This window comes from Tupaia chinensis, unplaced genomic scaffold (genome assembly GCF_000334495.1).
Source record: "Tupaia chinensis unplaced genomic scaffold, TupChi_1.0 Scaffold000102_1, whole genome shotgun sequence".
NCBI classification, from domain to species: Eukaryota; Metazoa; Chordata; class Mammalia; order Scandentia; family Tupaiidae; genus Tupaia; species Tupaia belangeri.
The window spans coordinates 622,270-635,630 of NW_006159566.1; the positions used below are offsets into that span (position 1 = coordinate 622,270).

At 48.6% G+C, this 13,361-nt stretch overlaps 1 protein-coding gene across 1 annotated transcript in view; it reads left to right on the top strand.

Annotated features, from left to right (window-relative positions):
* The window catches only part of PDGFRA (platelet derived growth factor receptor alpha), a 72,106-nt gene that overhangs the window by 29,820 nt on the left and 28,925 nt on the right, over window positions 1-13,361 (top strand). The window contains exons 6-11 of the mRNA XM_006143683.2: window positions 2,169-2,340; window positions 2,432-2,621; window positions 7,588-7,703; window positions 8,717-8,843; window positions 10,442-10,635; window positions 12,668-12,762. Of these exons, the coding sequence (XP_006143745.1) occupies window positions 2,169-2,340; window positions 2,432-2,621; window positions 7,588-7,703; window positions 8,717-8,843; window positions 10,442-10,635; window positions 12,668-12,762 (894 nt within the window). The remainder of the gene's footprint in view (window positions 1-2,168; window positions 2,341-2,431; window positions 2,622-7,587; window positions 7,704-8,716; window positions 8,844-10,441; window positions 10,636-12,667; window positions 12,763-13,361) is intronic.

The following is a 13,361-nucleotide window of genomic DNA, read 5'->3' on the forward strand; positions in this document are numbered from 1 at the left end:
ACATGGTCGAGCGTTCTTTTCCAGAAGCCAGGAAGTGATAGGAAGAGTCTGTAGCTCCACGATGTTGGTATAATTAGAAAAGCCACACACTCCCTGATAGAGACATCCCTAATTGCCGAGACAGCCGCTCAACCTCCTGGTCTTGGCTCCCAGGCCTTTGGGCTCTGAGGCATCTGAGGGTGTGGGTTCCCTGCCCCCTTCCTTCCCTGTGCTGTTGGCACCAGGGCACGTACCTTCCTGCTCGGCCCCCTGCTGCCTGGTCTTCCCTGGCTGGCTGCCCTTCAGTGAGCAGGCATGACCGTCATCACTCGGCAGGGTGTAGCGATGTTTGCTAAATCCTAAACCCTGTGTTAGACGCTGGTCTGTGCCCAGTAGAGGGAGAGGCGAGGGGCAGAGGTGGGAGAAGGGGCATCACCACGCCACCCCCTGATCCTCCCTGGGGGTTTCCACATAGGGTCTCCAAATTTGACTCCAAAATTTACAATCCAACTTTTTTTCCCCCCCTGGCCAGAGGGCACATGCACTTGGCAGAGAGAGGCAGAGAAGGACAGAGAGAGGGGGAAAGCACCCCGCTGGGGCGCATGCCCATGCTGAAACCTGTGTGCTCTGCCTCGCGGTTCTTTCGGGAGTTCGGGCACATGTGCACACATGCCCAGAATATTTTTTTTTTTTTTAAAAGAGACATTTTTGCTATAGGGCACATGTGCTTGACAGAGACAAAGAGACAGAAAGCGAGAAATCACCCCCGGGGCAGGGGATGGCCACACGCACGTTATGCCCCACCTGCAGTCTCTTCTCCTCAGGATTTTGGGCACGCATGCACTTGCACACATGCCCAGCGTGAGTTTTAAGCCACCAGGTCTGGGACTTGAAATGCGGTTGACGATGTGGGAGTCCCATGACGTAACCACTACGCCATTTGCTGGTCCCCAACCCAGACTACTTTTCAAGCCTCCAGGTGGGGGATTTGAAGCATGCAGTCAGCCACGTGGGATCTGGCTCACGTGGGATCTGGCTCACTTAACAACTAGGCCCCGGGTTGGCCCCTAGTGTTTTATAAAATACATTCATGTTTGGGGCCAGCACGTGGTGTGGTAGTTAAGGCACTGGATCCCATGTGGCCGACCACAGTTTGAATCTTGGACCCGGTGGCTTGAAAATCACACTGGGTGCGTGTGAGTGCACGCCCAAGTTCCTAGGAGGAGAATGGAGGTAGAGGGATGGCAATGAGGCCATGCCCCCTTGGGAGGTGATTTCTCACTTCTCTGCTCTGTTCCTATCTCTCTCTGGTTAATCCATGTGCCCTATGGCAAAAATCTGAAGAAGAAGAAGAGGAAAAAAAACAACTGAAAAAGAAAAATAAAAAAAGGCATTTTTTCCTTGATTATAAAAGTAATGCAAGTTTGTAGTCAACACTTTGTAAAATGAAAAGAAACAGGAAAAGATACTTCTCAAAGCATCACTAGCATTATTTTAGGGAACTAAATATTTTAAATATATATCTTTTTAATTGCCAGAGGGCACTGTCCAGGAGAGATAGAGAGGAGAAGGCACCCCTGCATTGGGCTGTAGTCAAACTACAATCCCTTCTCCAGGCCTGGCATATTTTTGAAGCTGTAAAGACCAGGATTTGAACCTTCAGGTTGATCATGTGGCATCTGGCTCCTTTAACCCTAGGCCACAGGGCTATGGGGCCGGTCCAGCTTAAATATTTCTTTTTTAAAATTAAACTTTCTTTTTTAGAGCAGTGTTAGGTTCACAGTGAAATCGAGTGGAAGACACAGACATTTCCCACACAGTCCCTGTCCTGTCCACCCACAGCCCCTCCTGTGATCGGCTCCCCACTGTGGTACGTTCACTATGACGGATGAATCCTCGCCGACACATCCTCATTCCCCAGTGCACCATCTTTTTCAAAAGGAATTCTTTTATTTAATTTTATTCATCGTCATTAGTTAAAAATTTTGACCATTGAGAGACAGAGCAAGAGAGAGAGAGAAGAAAAGTGAGAAGGCACGCCGCCAGGTCCAAGACTCGAACTGCGATCAGCCATGTGGGAGTCCAGCGCCTTAGCCATCACACCCCCTGCCAGCCCCAGTGCACGGCCTGCCTAAGGGGTCACCTAAGGCCTGCTTTCTCAGAGCCCTTGTTCTCCCCTTCCGCTGTAGAAAGGCAGAGGCAGCATTCTGCTGGAGGAAATCAAAGTCCCATTCATCAAATTGCTGTACACACTGAGGATCCCCGAGGCCACCGTGAAAGACAGTGGCGACTACGAGTGTGCTGCCCGACACGCGACCAGGGACGTCAAAGAGATGAAGAAAGTCACCATCGCTGTTCACGGTACATTCCGCTCTCTAACCAGTCAGCCGGTCACGCTGCCCGGGACCCCTATGCGGTAACCACTATTTAATGGAAACTCTTCTCCGTGCAGAGAAAGGCTTCATTGAAATCAAACCCACCTTCAGCCAGCTGGAAGCTGTCAACCTGCACGAGGTCAAGCACTTCGTGGTGGACGTGTGGGCCTACCCCTCTCCCAGGATATCCTGGCTGAAGGACAACCTGACTCTGATTGAAAATCTCACCGAGATCACCACTGACGTGGAGAAGATCCAGGAAATAAGGTAAGGAAACACTTCCTAGGGGTGCCATTTTAAGTATCTGTCCCTAGATGGACTGAGATTTAGTGCGCATGTTACAGCTCCAAACCTAAGGCAAGGCAGGAAGTGTAGGAATCTGAGTGAGTTACAACATTGCGATGTGAGCATAGTGTGCCGATTGTGCTTTTCCTTCCTTCCTTCCTTTTTTTTTTTTAAAGAGAGAGACGTGCTATAGGGTGTATGTGCTTGCCAGAGAGACAGAGACAGAGACAGAAGCAAGAAATCACCCCCCAGTGGGGACAGTTATGCCGCAGTCCCTTCTCCTCCATTTTCCTCTTGGGATCTTGGACACACATGCACACGCACCTGGTGTCAGTTTGAAGCCACCGGATCTGGGACTCGAACTGTGGTCGACTGCATGAAAGTCCAGCGACATAACCATTAAGCCATCTGCTGGTCCCATGCTGACATGTTTTTTAACAATAAAAAATGAAGAAAGGACTGAAACAATTCCCTTCTCCCGATGAAAGATTACTGAGTCCAGCCAGTGGTGGAGAAGAGAAAGGAAAACTGAATTCATTTGACTGACTGTATTCCTCAGTGCTCATTATCCATAGTGCAAGGAGACGTGTATGTTAAATTTACTTGCAAGATGATGACCACATAAACTTAAAGGAAACAAAGCTCATTGGCTTAATTTGCAACACATTTGCCCAAGCTGAGGCCTCCACAGGAAAAAAGAGCAGAGCCCAGTTAATGTGGGCCAGGGGAGAGATGTACACTGAGTCCCTTCGGGTGCCTGCCCTTTGGTGAGAATGGTATGGATAGATTGTTCAACAACCTATCGTCAAGTCTCTTCAACTCGTGGAGTTTGGAGGCAATCACTGCTCAGCCCCCATTTCCTCCTCTATAATGCAGGGTTAATCACATTCCATGTCCTGGCTACGACTTCTGCCTATCTCTTTTCTTCTTACATATGAGCAAACAGGATTAGTTTTTTTGTTTGTTTGTTTGGTTTTTTTTGAGAGGATTTTTGCTATAGGGCGTGTGCGCTCGCCAGACAGAGAGAGAGAGACAGAAATCACCCCCCAGGGGGGATGGCCACGCCGCAATCCCTTCTCTTCCATTCTCCTCTTGGTATCGCGGGCACGCATGCACATGCGCCTGGCATGAGTTTAAGCCACCGGGTCCGGGACGCAAACCGCGGTCGACTACGTGAGAGTCCAGCAACATAGCCGTTACGCTAACTGCTGGTCCCTATTTTTAGAGAAATTTTTGCTATAGGGCACATGAGCTCACCAGAGAGAGAGAGAACAGAGAGAGACAGAAGGCGAGAAATCACCCCCCCACCCCCCAGAGGGGATGGCCACACTGCTGTCCCTTCTCTTCCATTCTCCTCTCGAGATCTTGGTCACACACGCACATCGCCTGGTGGAGTTTGAAGCTGCCGGACCCAGGATGCAAACCATGATCAGTCATGTGGGAGTCCAGCAACGTAACCACTACGCTGTCTGCTGGTCCCAAGCTCTCTTTTGGTTTTAGTCTATAATTCGAATCCAAACATCGGAAGGTACATCTTGAAGTCCTCAGCTAATTTAAACTTACACCCTTGTTAGAATCTTCTAGGGGGCGAAAGTCAGTCCATGTTTCAAGTTATCAGAAAAGGGGAGAACAGAGCCTTTATCTTCATTTCCCTTCACCTCTGAGTTTGCCTTCTTCTTTCTGAACTACATCCCATGTGCAATGGAGAAGCACCTAGAAGGATGACTGAGAAAAGGGAATTTTACGTCCTCTACAGAACAGTGATAGAAAAAGAACTAACGCTGAATCTGGAAGGCTTTCCAATGACAAGAAAGGAGGTGCCCAGTGGGGTGGGCAGCTTTCCACGGCTGCAAGGCCAGAGAGCAGAGGAACCCTGGCACAGCGAGCGTGAGCTGTCTGCTTGCTGTAGTCAATAGCAGTGCAAGACAGGCTGGCCAGCTGACTGATTCCGCCAGTTACAGTGATTCAAGGACCCTTCAGCACATCGTTTTAAAATTCCCTCTATGGGCCAGGGAATATAAGGATGAGCATGGTGGGTAGGGGTACCTGGGTTCATGGAGGTTAAAGCTAGGGGACCCATTGGCTTTCTTGGCTGAAGAAGGGTAGACGAGGAATGACAGAAGATCGCTGGGTAACCATCAGTAGGTTGGCTAAAGAAAGTCTCCGAGGAAATCCGGTCATGCAGCATATCCAATATGGCGCAGCAGAATACAACCCAGCCCAATGTGCTCTCGCCGCAGGCGCTGGGGCCTCAGTGTTTGTAGAGGGCTTTGGAGTCTGTGGAACACGTCTGGACGTCCAGTCTCATTTAGTTAATCCTCGAAAGGACTCTGCTCCTCCAGGCAGTCTCCTATTTTATACTTAAGGAAACTGAGGAGGAGAATGTCGGCATTGTCTTGAGTTTTCTCACTCCATGACTGCTGCTCTCTTTTCCATTCTGGTTGATTTTTCATGCTTTGATGTTTCATAAGAACAATCAGGGACCAACAGTTGGTATAATGGCTATGTCGCTGGACTCCCATGTAGTCGACCGTGGTTCAAGTCCCGGACCTGGTGGCTTAAACTCACGCCGGGCACGTGTGCGTGCGTGCCCAAGATCCTGAGAGGAGAATGGAGAAGGGATTGCAGCATGGCCATCCTCCCTGGGGTTGATTTCTCGCTTTCTATCTCTCTGTCTCTCTCTGTCTGTCTGGCGAGCTCACGTGCCCTATAGCAAAAACCTCTCCAAAAAAAAGAACAATCAGATACTATATTTATGCAATGCACGCACATGAGTGCACACACACGCGTGTGGCCAAATAGCATTTATAATACATATAGAAATCTTTTGGGAGACTTTTTTTAAATAAAGTATGAAGAGGTTTCTTATTTCTAACTTATTATTTTTGAATAGACCAAGAAAGCCCAGGCTTCATTGATGTATATTTTATACATTTTACATTTTTTACGCTAAGTCTTTGAAATCGAATGTGTATTTTATACCTATAGGACCTCTTTCTTTTTTAAATTTACTTATTTATTCTTCCATGAGCAAGAGAGACAGAGAGACAGGGGCCCCCAGCAGGGCCCTCGTGAAATCATCCACCCCATCTTGGGCTCATGGGCGTGTGTTTTGCATACCCAGGGAGGCCTCTGGACATGAACCTGGAGGCCTCCCATATGGGTCCACCTCATAGAGCATTGCGTTTTTCTGCGGAACCGCCACCTGGCCCCTCCTATGCTTTAAAAGCAATCAGTCAAACATAAAAGAGGGTTATTTGTTTTATTGGTTTTTTTTTTTTTTTAGATTTTTACCATAGAGTGAGAGATAGCCAGAGAGAGAGAAAGTGAGAAATCGCCTTTTCAGGGGGACGGCACACTGCAATCCTTTCTCCTCCATTCTCCCATCAGGATTTTGGGCGCACACACACACACACACACACACACACACACACACACACACACTCTCCTGGCATGATCTTCAAGCTGCCAGGTCTGGAACTCGAACCATAGTCAGCCATGTGGGGGTCCAGCACCTTAACCACCACACTACCTGCTGGCCCCAAAGAGGGTGACTTATAAAGAAGCCTCACGCTATCTGGTCCATAGTTAATCCTCCTCTTCCCACAGGGAAACACTTTAATAGTTTTATTAGGTTCTTGTGAAACGTTTCAGAGTTTCTTTTTGTTCTTTCCTGTTTTTTTTTTTTTTTTTTTTTTTTAAAGCTTATTTACTTATTTCTTCCATGAGTGAGAGAACGATAGAGACAGTGCCTCTAGTAGGGTCTAAATGTCACAATTTATCCTCAGCCTCAGCCAGTCCAGATCAGGGCACATGTGGGCCTGGCGTGTGCAAGGAGATTTCAGGGCACAAACCAAGAACCTTCCAGTGTGGGTCAGCCTGGCAGAGCGTGGTACTGGGTCACTACCCAGGCCCCTTTCCAGAATTTCTAGAAGCAAATCCAAGCAAGGAGGAATGTTGTATTTTGAAGGTATCTCCTTACTGACACATAGAAAGTGTCCTCATTTCTCGAATAGTGTTCCGCTGAGCTATGTGATAGATATTTAGGAGAAGTAGTATTTTTTTTTTTAAGGTGAAAATCAAGAGTTTTTCTTTTTCTCTTTTAATTTTTATTATTAAGAGATTTTTGCTATAAGGGCACGTGTGCTTGCTGGAGAGAGACGGAAAGAAAGAAATCACCCCCCAGGGGGATGGCCATGCTGCAATCCCTTCTCCTCCATTCTCCTATTAGGATCTTAGGCACACACAGACACACATGGTGGGAGTTTTAAGCTGCTGGATCTGGGACTTGACCTGCGGTCAGCTATTTGAGAATTAAGTGATGTAACCATTACGCTATCTGCTGGGCTCAAGAGTTTTTGTTTTTTATTTTATTTGAAAAAAAAAAATTGCCAGAGGCATCATGTGCTCACCAGAGAGCAAAGGAGAGACTGAGAGAAAGAGAAAGAGAAAGAGAAGCCCGCCCTTGGAGGATCGTCACACCAAAGTCCCTTCTCCATTTCTTCCTCCTTTGGGGATTTTGGGCATGCACGCACACATACCTGGCATTTTTCAGACTGCTGGGTCTGGGACTTGAACTGCACAGTTAGCCATGTGGGATCCAGCTGCCTTAACCACCCAGCCATCGGCTGGCCTATGTTTTTATTTTCTCAAAGAAAAGCTGGTAGTCTGTGCCTGTTCTCCTTCAGAAGTCAGCCTCCCAGCACTGAGGGCTCGTAGGGCTGCTAAGCCACAGCTCATCTCGAAACGTCTGATTTTCGTTCGTGTTTATGATTCAGACCGTCAACATGTGAAAGTGTATTGAGAATTCCAGAAGAGATGATACCCACCAGAAGAAAGACGTTTTTACTTTTGACAAAAGTAAAATTAAAATGGAAGACTGTAACTGCTTATGCGCGTGGACTTTGTCTAGCTGCTGTTCATTGAAACGAAGTCCTTTTCTTTTAAGGTATCAAAGCAAACTCAAGCTGATCCGTGCAAAGGAGGAAGACAGTGGGCATTACACCATCGTGGTGCAGAATGAAGACGACGTGAAGAGCTACACTTTCCAACTCCTGACCCAGGGTACGTGAGGGCTGTGTGCGGCTCTTGCTGCTTAGGGAATGAGTGGGTGTGTGTCTCCCAAGGAGGAAAAGGGACACCTGAGGGGAGAAGCAGAGACTCTAGAGAAGTCACATGTCAGAGGGATCTTAGTCGGACTTTTGACTTGGGTGGTTTTGAGGGGTTTGGGTTACTCTGGGCCAGTCTTGGCGTTCCCAGAGGCCAGCAGCTTTCTTAGTCCCTGCTTCTAATATGGCACCTCTGATTTTGAGACCATGATGCTTTTCGGTCCCAAGGCCCTGTTTAGCTTCCCTTGCACACACTGCAAGGGACAGTTCCTACCAGCATGGGGCACCCTAGTCTGTTTGCATTTCAAATTTAGCACCTATTGTCTGAGTCCTTGCCAGTGCCTGGTCCTGGGTTAGGTGGGCTTGTTTGATCCTTATGGTAAATCAATGACATAGGTACTAGCATATTTCTATTTTATTTGGCCACTGATGAGGAAAAGAATCTTTAAAACCTAATAATATTGGGGCCAGCAAGTGGTGTGGTGGTTAAGGCACTGGACTCCCACATGGCTAACCAAGTTCGAGTCCTGAATCTGGCAGCTTTCTTTCTCATTTTCCCTTGCTCTCTCTCTGGTCAAATTAAAATAATAATGATAAATAAAATAAGAAATAATTATTAAAAGTAAGAATAATATCTCACTTCAATAAATGCTGTTTTCCATTATACTTTCGGTGAACCCATGTGTTGAATCCAAAGCTGTAATATAATTTTAAGAGTCTTTTTGCCTTTCAAGCCAAATAGCCACAGGGATTGTTCACTTTCCTCACTCTGGGTTCACAGCATCGCAGACACAAATGCCAAAATCCCGAAACTGAAAATGCTCTTAGCCAAGTGGGTCTGGTAAACAGGAGTTCTCTCACACGGCTGATTCAGCCCCCTCCAGGGTGGCTCCCGCGCCCCGCGGGCACTTTGCAGTCCCCACGCGCTCTGGGACACGATTCAGGTGTGACTTCTTTCTGTTCCTGCAGTTCCCGCCTCCATTCTGGACGTGGTTGACGACCACCACGGCTCTACCGGGGGACAGACGGTGACGTGCATGGCCGAAGGGACTCCTCTCCCTGAAATCGAGTGGATGGTTTGCAAGGATATTAAGAAGTATGGAAACCAGATGTTCCTTATTCTTTTGTGGTCAGAATGTTTCCCCCGACACAGAGGACCTCAAATGCATTTGATTTACTTTACTGCCTCCCCCCAGTTTTTTTTTTTTTTTTTTTGGTATTTGCGATTTGTATTTGTCCTAAGGGTCATGTTACTTACAAACTATAAGCAAGGGTTCTGAAGATGGACCCAGCCAGCCTGAGGGTGTGTGTGTGTGTGTGTGTGTGGTGTGTGTGTGCGTGTGCGTGTGGTGTGTGTGGTATGTGTGCGTGGTGTGCGTGTGTGTGTGGGTGTGTGTGGGTGTGATCTTGAAAAGCTGTAAGGAGATCTATCGCTCCACGGCTGTCATCAGATCCTCCAAGGGTCTCTGATCTGAAAACTCAGATAAATATTAAGAACCACTTTCCAGGAAGGATTTTGTTTTCGCCTCTACAATCCCTTTTCCTCCATTCCCCTCTTGGGATTTTGGGTATGCATGCACATGCACCTGGCATGATTTTCAAGCTGCTGGGTCCAAGACTCGAACCACACAGCCAGCCATGTGGTAGCCAGTGCCTTAACCACCATGCCACCTGCTGGCCCCACCTAAGGATTTTTACTCTCCTGGCTCACATTTGGTATTTGGTAACTTTGGTGGCTAAGCATGTGGACTTAAATGCAAATCCTGCCTGAGTGAACACTCACTTTCACTCCCCACACGTTTCAGGGGAGTTAACTCACCAGTTCCTCCTTCCTCCCTACCTCCTCAAAACTTCTTAACTGGGCACGTGAGCTTTGTGTTCACACTTACTTTCTCTCGTGGCTGGCTCCAGGCTGTGTTCTGAAGCCTGGACCACCTCTTCCTAAAGGTGGAGACTCCTTGTCTTGCTCCTCCCTAGGGTTGGAGAGTACTGGTCCTCCTCACTCCTAGGGTTCAGGATGGCTCAGGTGCTGACTGATCCTGCAATCTAGGGTTTCCTCTTCCTCCTCCTTCTCCTTCTTTTTTAACAGCAGTGTATTTTAAAAATTATTATTTTGTTTCATTTTATTATTATTTCAAATTTTGCTATAGGGCACATGTACTCACCAGAGCGAGACAGACAGAGAGAAAGAGAGAAGGGGAAAGTGAGAAAGCAAGCCACGAGGTCTGGGACTTGAACCACGGTCGGTCATGTGGGAGTCCAGGGCCTTCACTGCGCTGCCACCTGCTGGCCCCTGGGATCTAGGTCTTATAACTTGGTCCATAGGAAGGTTCCAAACCCAGTGATACCTGAGGGGCTCTTCCCAGTATGGGTGGTGAGAAGGGAGGCCGCCAGGCCTTTCTGAAGGAAGAGGTAGGAACTGGGTTGGTTAAACATATTTGCAGTGGAACTGCTCAGTGTGCTCATAGGCCCACAATTTGAGATGGGTCACGTTCAGTTACCCAGATGCAGAGTTTGCCTCCTGGAGCAGGTGCAGATGCTTAGTGTCACTTCACACGTGAATGAGCAAGTCGGCCTGGGGCGGTCCAGTGTAGACGAGGTCAGGCTGCTCGCCGCCCTGGTGTGTCTCCGCGGCTCCACTCCTCTCCAGGACGCCCACGACTGGCTCTTTGTCTGTGCCCCTTGCCTTTCCAGATGTAATAACGAAACTTCCTGGACAGTTTTGGCCAACAATGCCTCCAACGTCCTCATGGAGCTCCACCCCCAAGACAGGAGTACCGTGGAGGGCCGAGTGACGTTCCTCAAAGTGGAGGAGACCGTTGCAGTGCGGTGCCTGGCCAAGAACCCTCTTGGAGCTGAGAACCGAGAGCTAAAGCTGGTGGCGCCTGGTGAGTTGCTTAACAGCCAGGATAGCTCTTAAATCGCAGCTGAGCCCTGTCCCCTCAGACGGAATGTTCAATCCCAGACAGGGTCCTACGGACGAAGTTCCGAGGCAGAGTCGGCTGTGAATGCTCTGTGGGCCTTCTTGGGGCAGCTGGGTTTTCTTTCAGATTCATATACAGAAAGACATCTTGCAGAGGCCCCTCCGAATTATGCTTGTCTGATGATAATATAGCTACTTGGTTTTCTTAGACTGTGTATCGGGGTAGGGGATGGAGAAGGGTCGTCCGTCTCACTGTTCCTGACAATAGCTGAGACAGGTTGAATTATTTATTTATTTATTTATTTATTTATTTATGGAGAGATTTTCACTATAGGGCGCGTGCGGTCGCCAGACAGAGAGAGACAGAGAGACAGAAAGTGAGAAATCACCCCCCAGGGGGGATGGTCACGCCACAGTCCCTTTTCCTCCATTCTCCTCTCAGGATCTTGGGCACGCACGCACATGCGCCTGGCGTGAGTTTTAAGCCGTCGGGTCTGGGACGCGAACGTGGGAGTCCAGCGACATAGCCATTACGCTAACTGCTGGTTCCCAAATTATTATTTTTTAAATAATTATTTATTTAACTTTGTTGATAATTTTAAAATTATTTTTAACTTGCTACAGAGCACATGTACTCACAGGGGGTGGGGGTGTGTGAAAAGAGAGAAAGTGAGAAAGTAAGCCACCAGGCCCGGGACTTGAACCACAGTAGGTCATGTGGGAATCCAGTGCTTTAACCACCACGCCACCTACTGGCCCCGAGACAGGTTGAATTCTTAAGGGGAAAAGAAAATGTAAAGCCAAAAGCACTTAGTGAAATGCAGCCCTTCAAAATAAGCTTTATTGATTCATTTATTTTCTAAATTTTGCTAAAGAGTCTGTGCACCCTGCAGAGACAAAGACAAAGCGCTCCCATGAGGAATGGACACGCCATGATCCCTTCTCCATTTCTCTGCCTTACCGGGATTTTAGACAGGCACGCACACGCACCTGGCATATTTCTCAAGCTCCTGGGTCTGGGACTCAAGTCCACAGGCCCAGCCAAGTGGGATCTGGCTGCCTTAACCCTTAGTCCATGAAGCTGGCCCTATTTTTAAAGCTTATTTATTTAGTCCATAAGTGAAAGAGACTGAGAGACAGAACAGAGACACAGCACCCCGATAGGTTCTTTTTTTTTTTTTTTGGAGAGGTTTTTTACCATAGGGCGCGTGCGCTTGCCAGAAAGATGGAGAGAGACAGAGAGACAGAAAGCGAGAAATCACCCCCTGGGTGGATGGCCATGCCACAATCCCTTCTCCTCCATTCTCCTCTTGGGATCTTGGGCACGCACACACATGCGCCTGGCCGGAGTTTAAGCCATCGAGTCTAGGACTCGAACCGCGGTCGGCTACATGGGAGTCCAGCGACATAGCCATTACGCCAACTGCTCGTCCCCCCTGGCTGTTTCTTGAGCTGTCCGCAGCCTCAGCCAGCCTGGACTGCAGGCACACAAAGGCCCAGCATGTTCAGGGAGGTCTCTGTGTACCAAGTGGCGCCCTTCCCACGTGGGCCTGCCCTGCAGAATGTCAGGTCTTACCACTGCACCACCATCTGGTGCCCCAGGTAAGCTTACAAGGTAGAGGTTCCTGCACTTACTGCAGTCGCTCTCAATCTCATTTACCAGTCTCTGTCATTCCTGTACAAATTCTCTAGATCTCATTGACCGGTCTCTGTCATTCCTGTACAAATTCTCTAGAAAAGTTACTGTCCGAGCGGCTTTGAGACAGTGTGAGTTCTCCAGATCGAATTCTGTCGCTTTCTCTTCCAAGGGCGAGTTGGTGGTTTCCTGGGTGCAGATGTTGGGGAGATGGTACTGCCTAGCCCTGATGTGAGCCAGGCAGCCCCCACTCTTCCCCACTAGCAGTGGGAGATTCCTGGCCCAGTCACAGCTCTGCCACGCTCCTGCCCCGCGCGTGGCCCTGAGGACGTTCTCTGCCATGGCTCTCTGTGTCCCCTAGCCCTGCGTTCTGAGCTCACGGTGGCGGCCGCGGTCCTGGTGCTGTTGGTGATTGTGATCATCTCCCTCATTGTCCTGGTTGTCATTTGGAAACAGGTATATGTCTTTTCTTTTCTTTCTTCTTTTTCTTTTTCTTTTTTAGAGGTTTTTGTCATAGAGCGTGTACGCTTGCTGGAGAGAGACAGAGACAGAGAGAGGGAAACTGAGACATCACCACCTGGGGGGTTGGCCACACCACAATCCCTTCTTCTCCATTTTCCACTGGGGATTTTGGGCATGCATGCACACTCACCAGATGTAACTTCTAAACCTCTGGGTCTGGGGCTTGACCTGTGATTGGCCATGTGGGAATCCAGCAGCTTCACCACCATGCCACCTGCTGGCCCCAGGTTGATGTTTTTTCAAAGAACTGAAAAAATCAGTAAGAACAAAAATAGCAACCTGGTCCAATGCTTGGCACAGAGGAGCTCAGGGACTAGAGGACGAGTGGTCATTGTTGGGCCCTGCTGTGTCCAGCAGCGTGGCTGCTGCGGTGAGCTGGGGGCACTGGGATTTCTCTGGGAGCTCACCAGCATTCCTGTCCTGGTCATTTGTAGAAACCGAGGTATGAGATTCGCTGGCGGGTCATTGAGTCAATCAGCCCCGATGGACATGAATATATTTATGTGGACCCGATGCAGCTGCCGGATGACTCC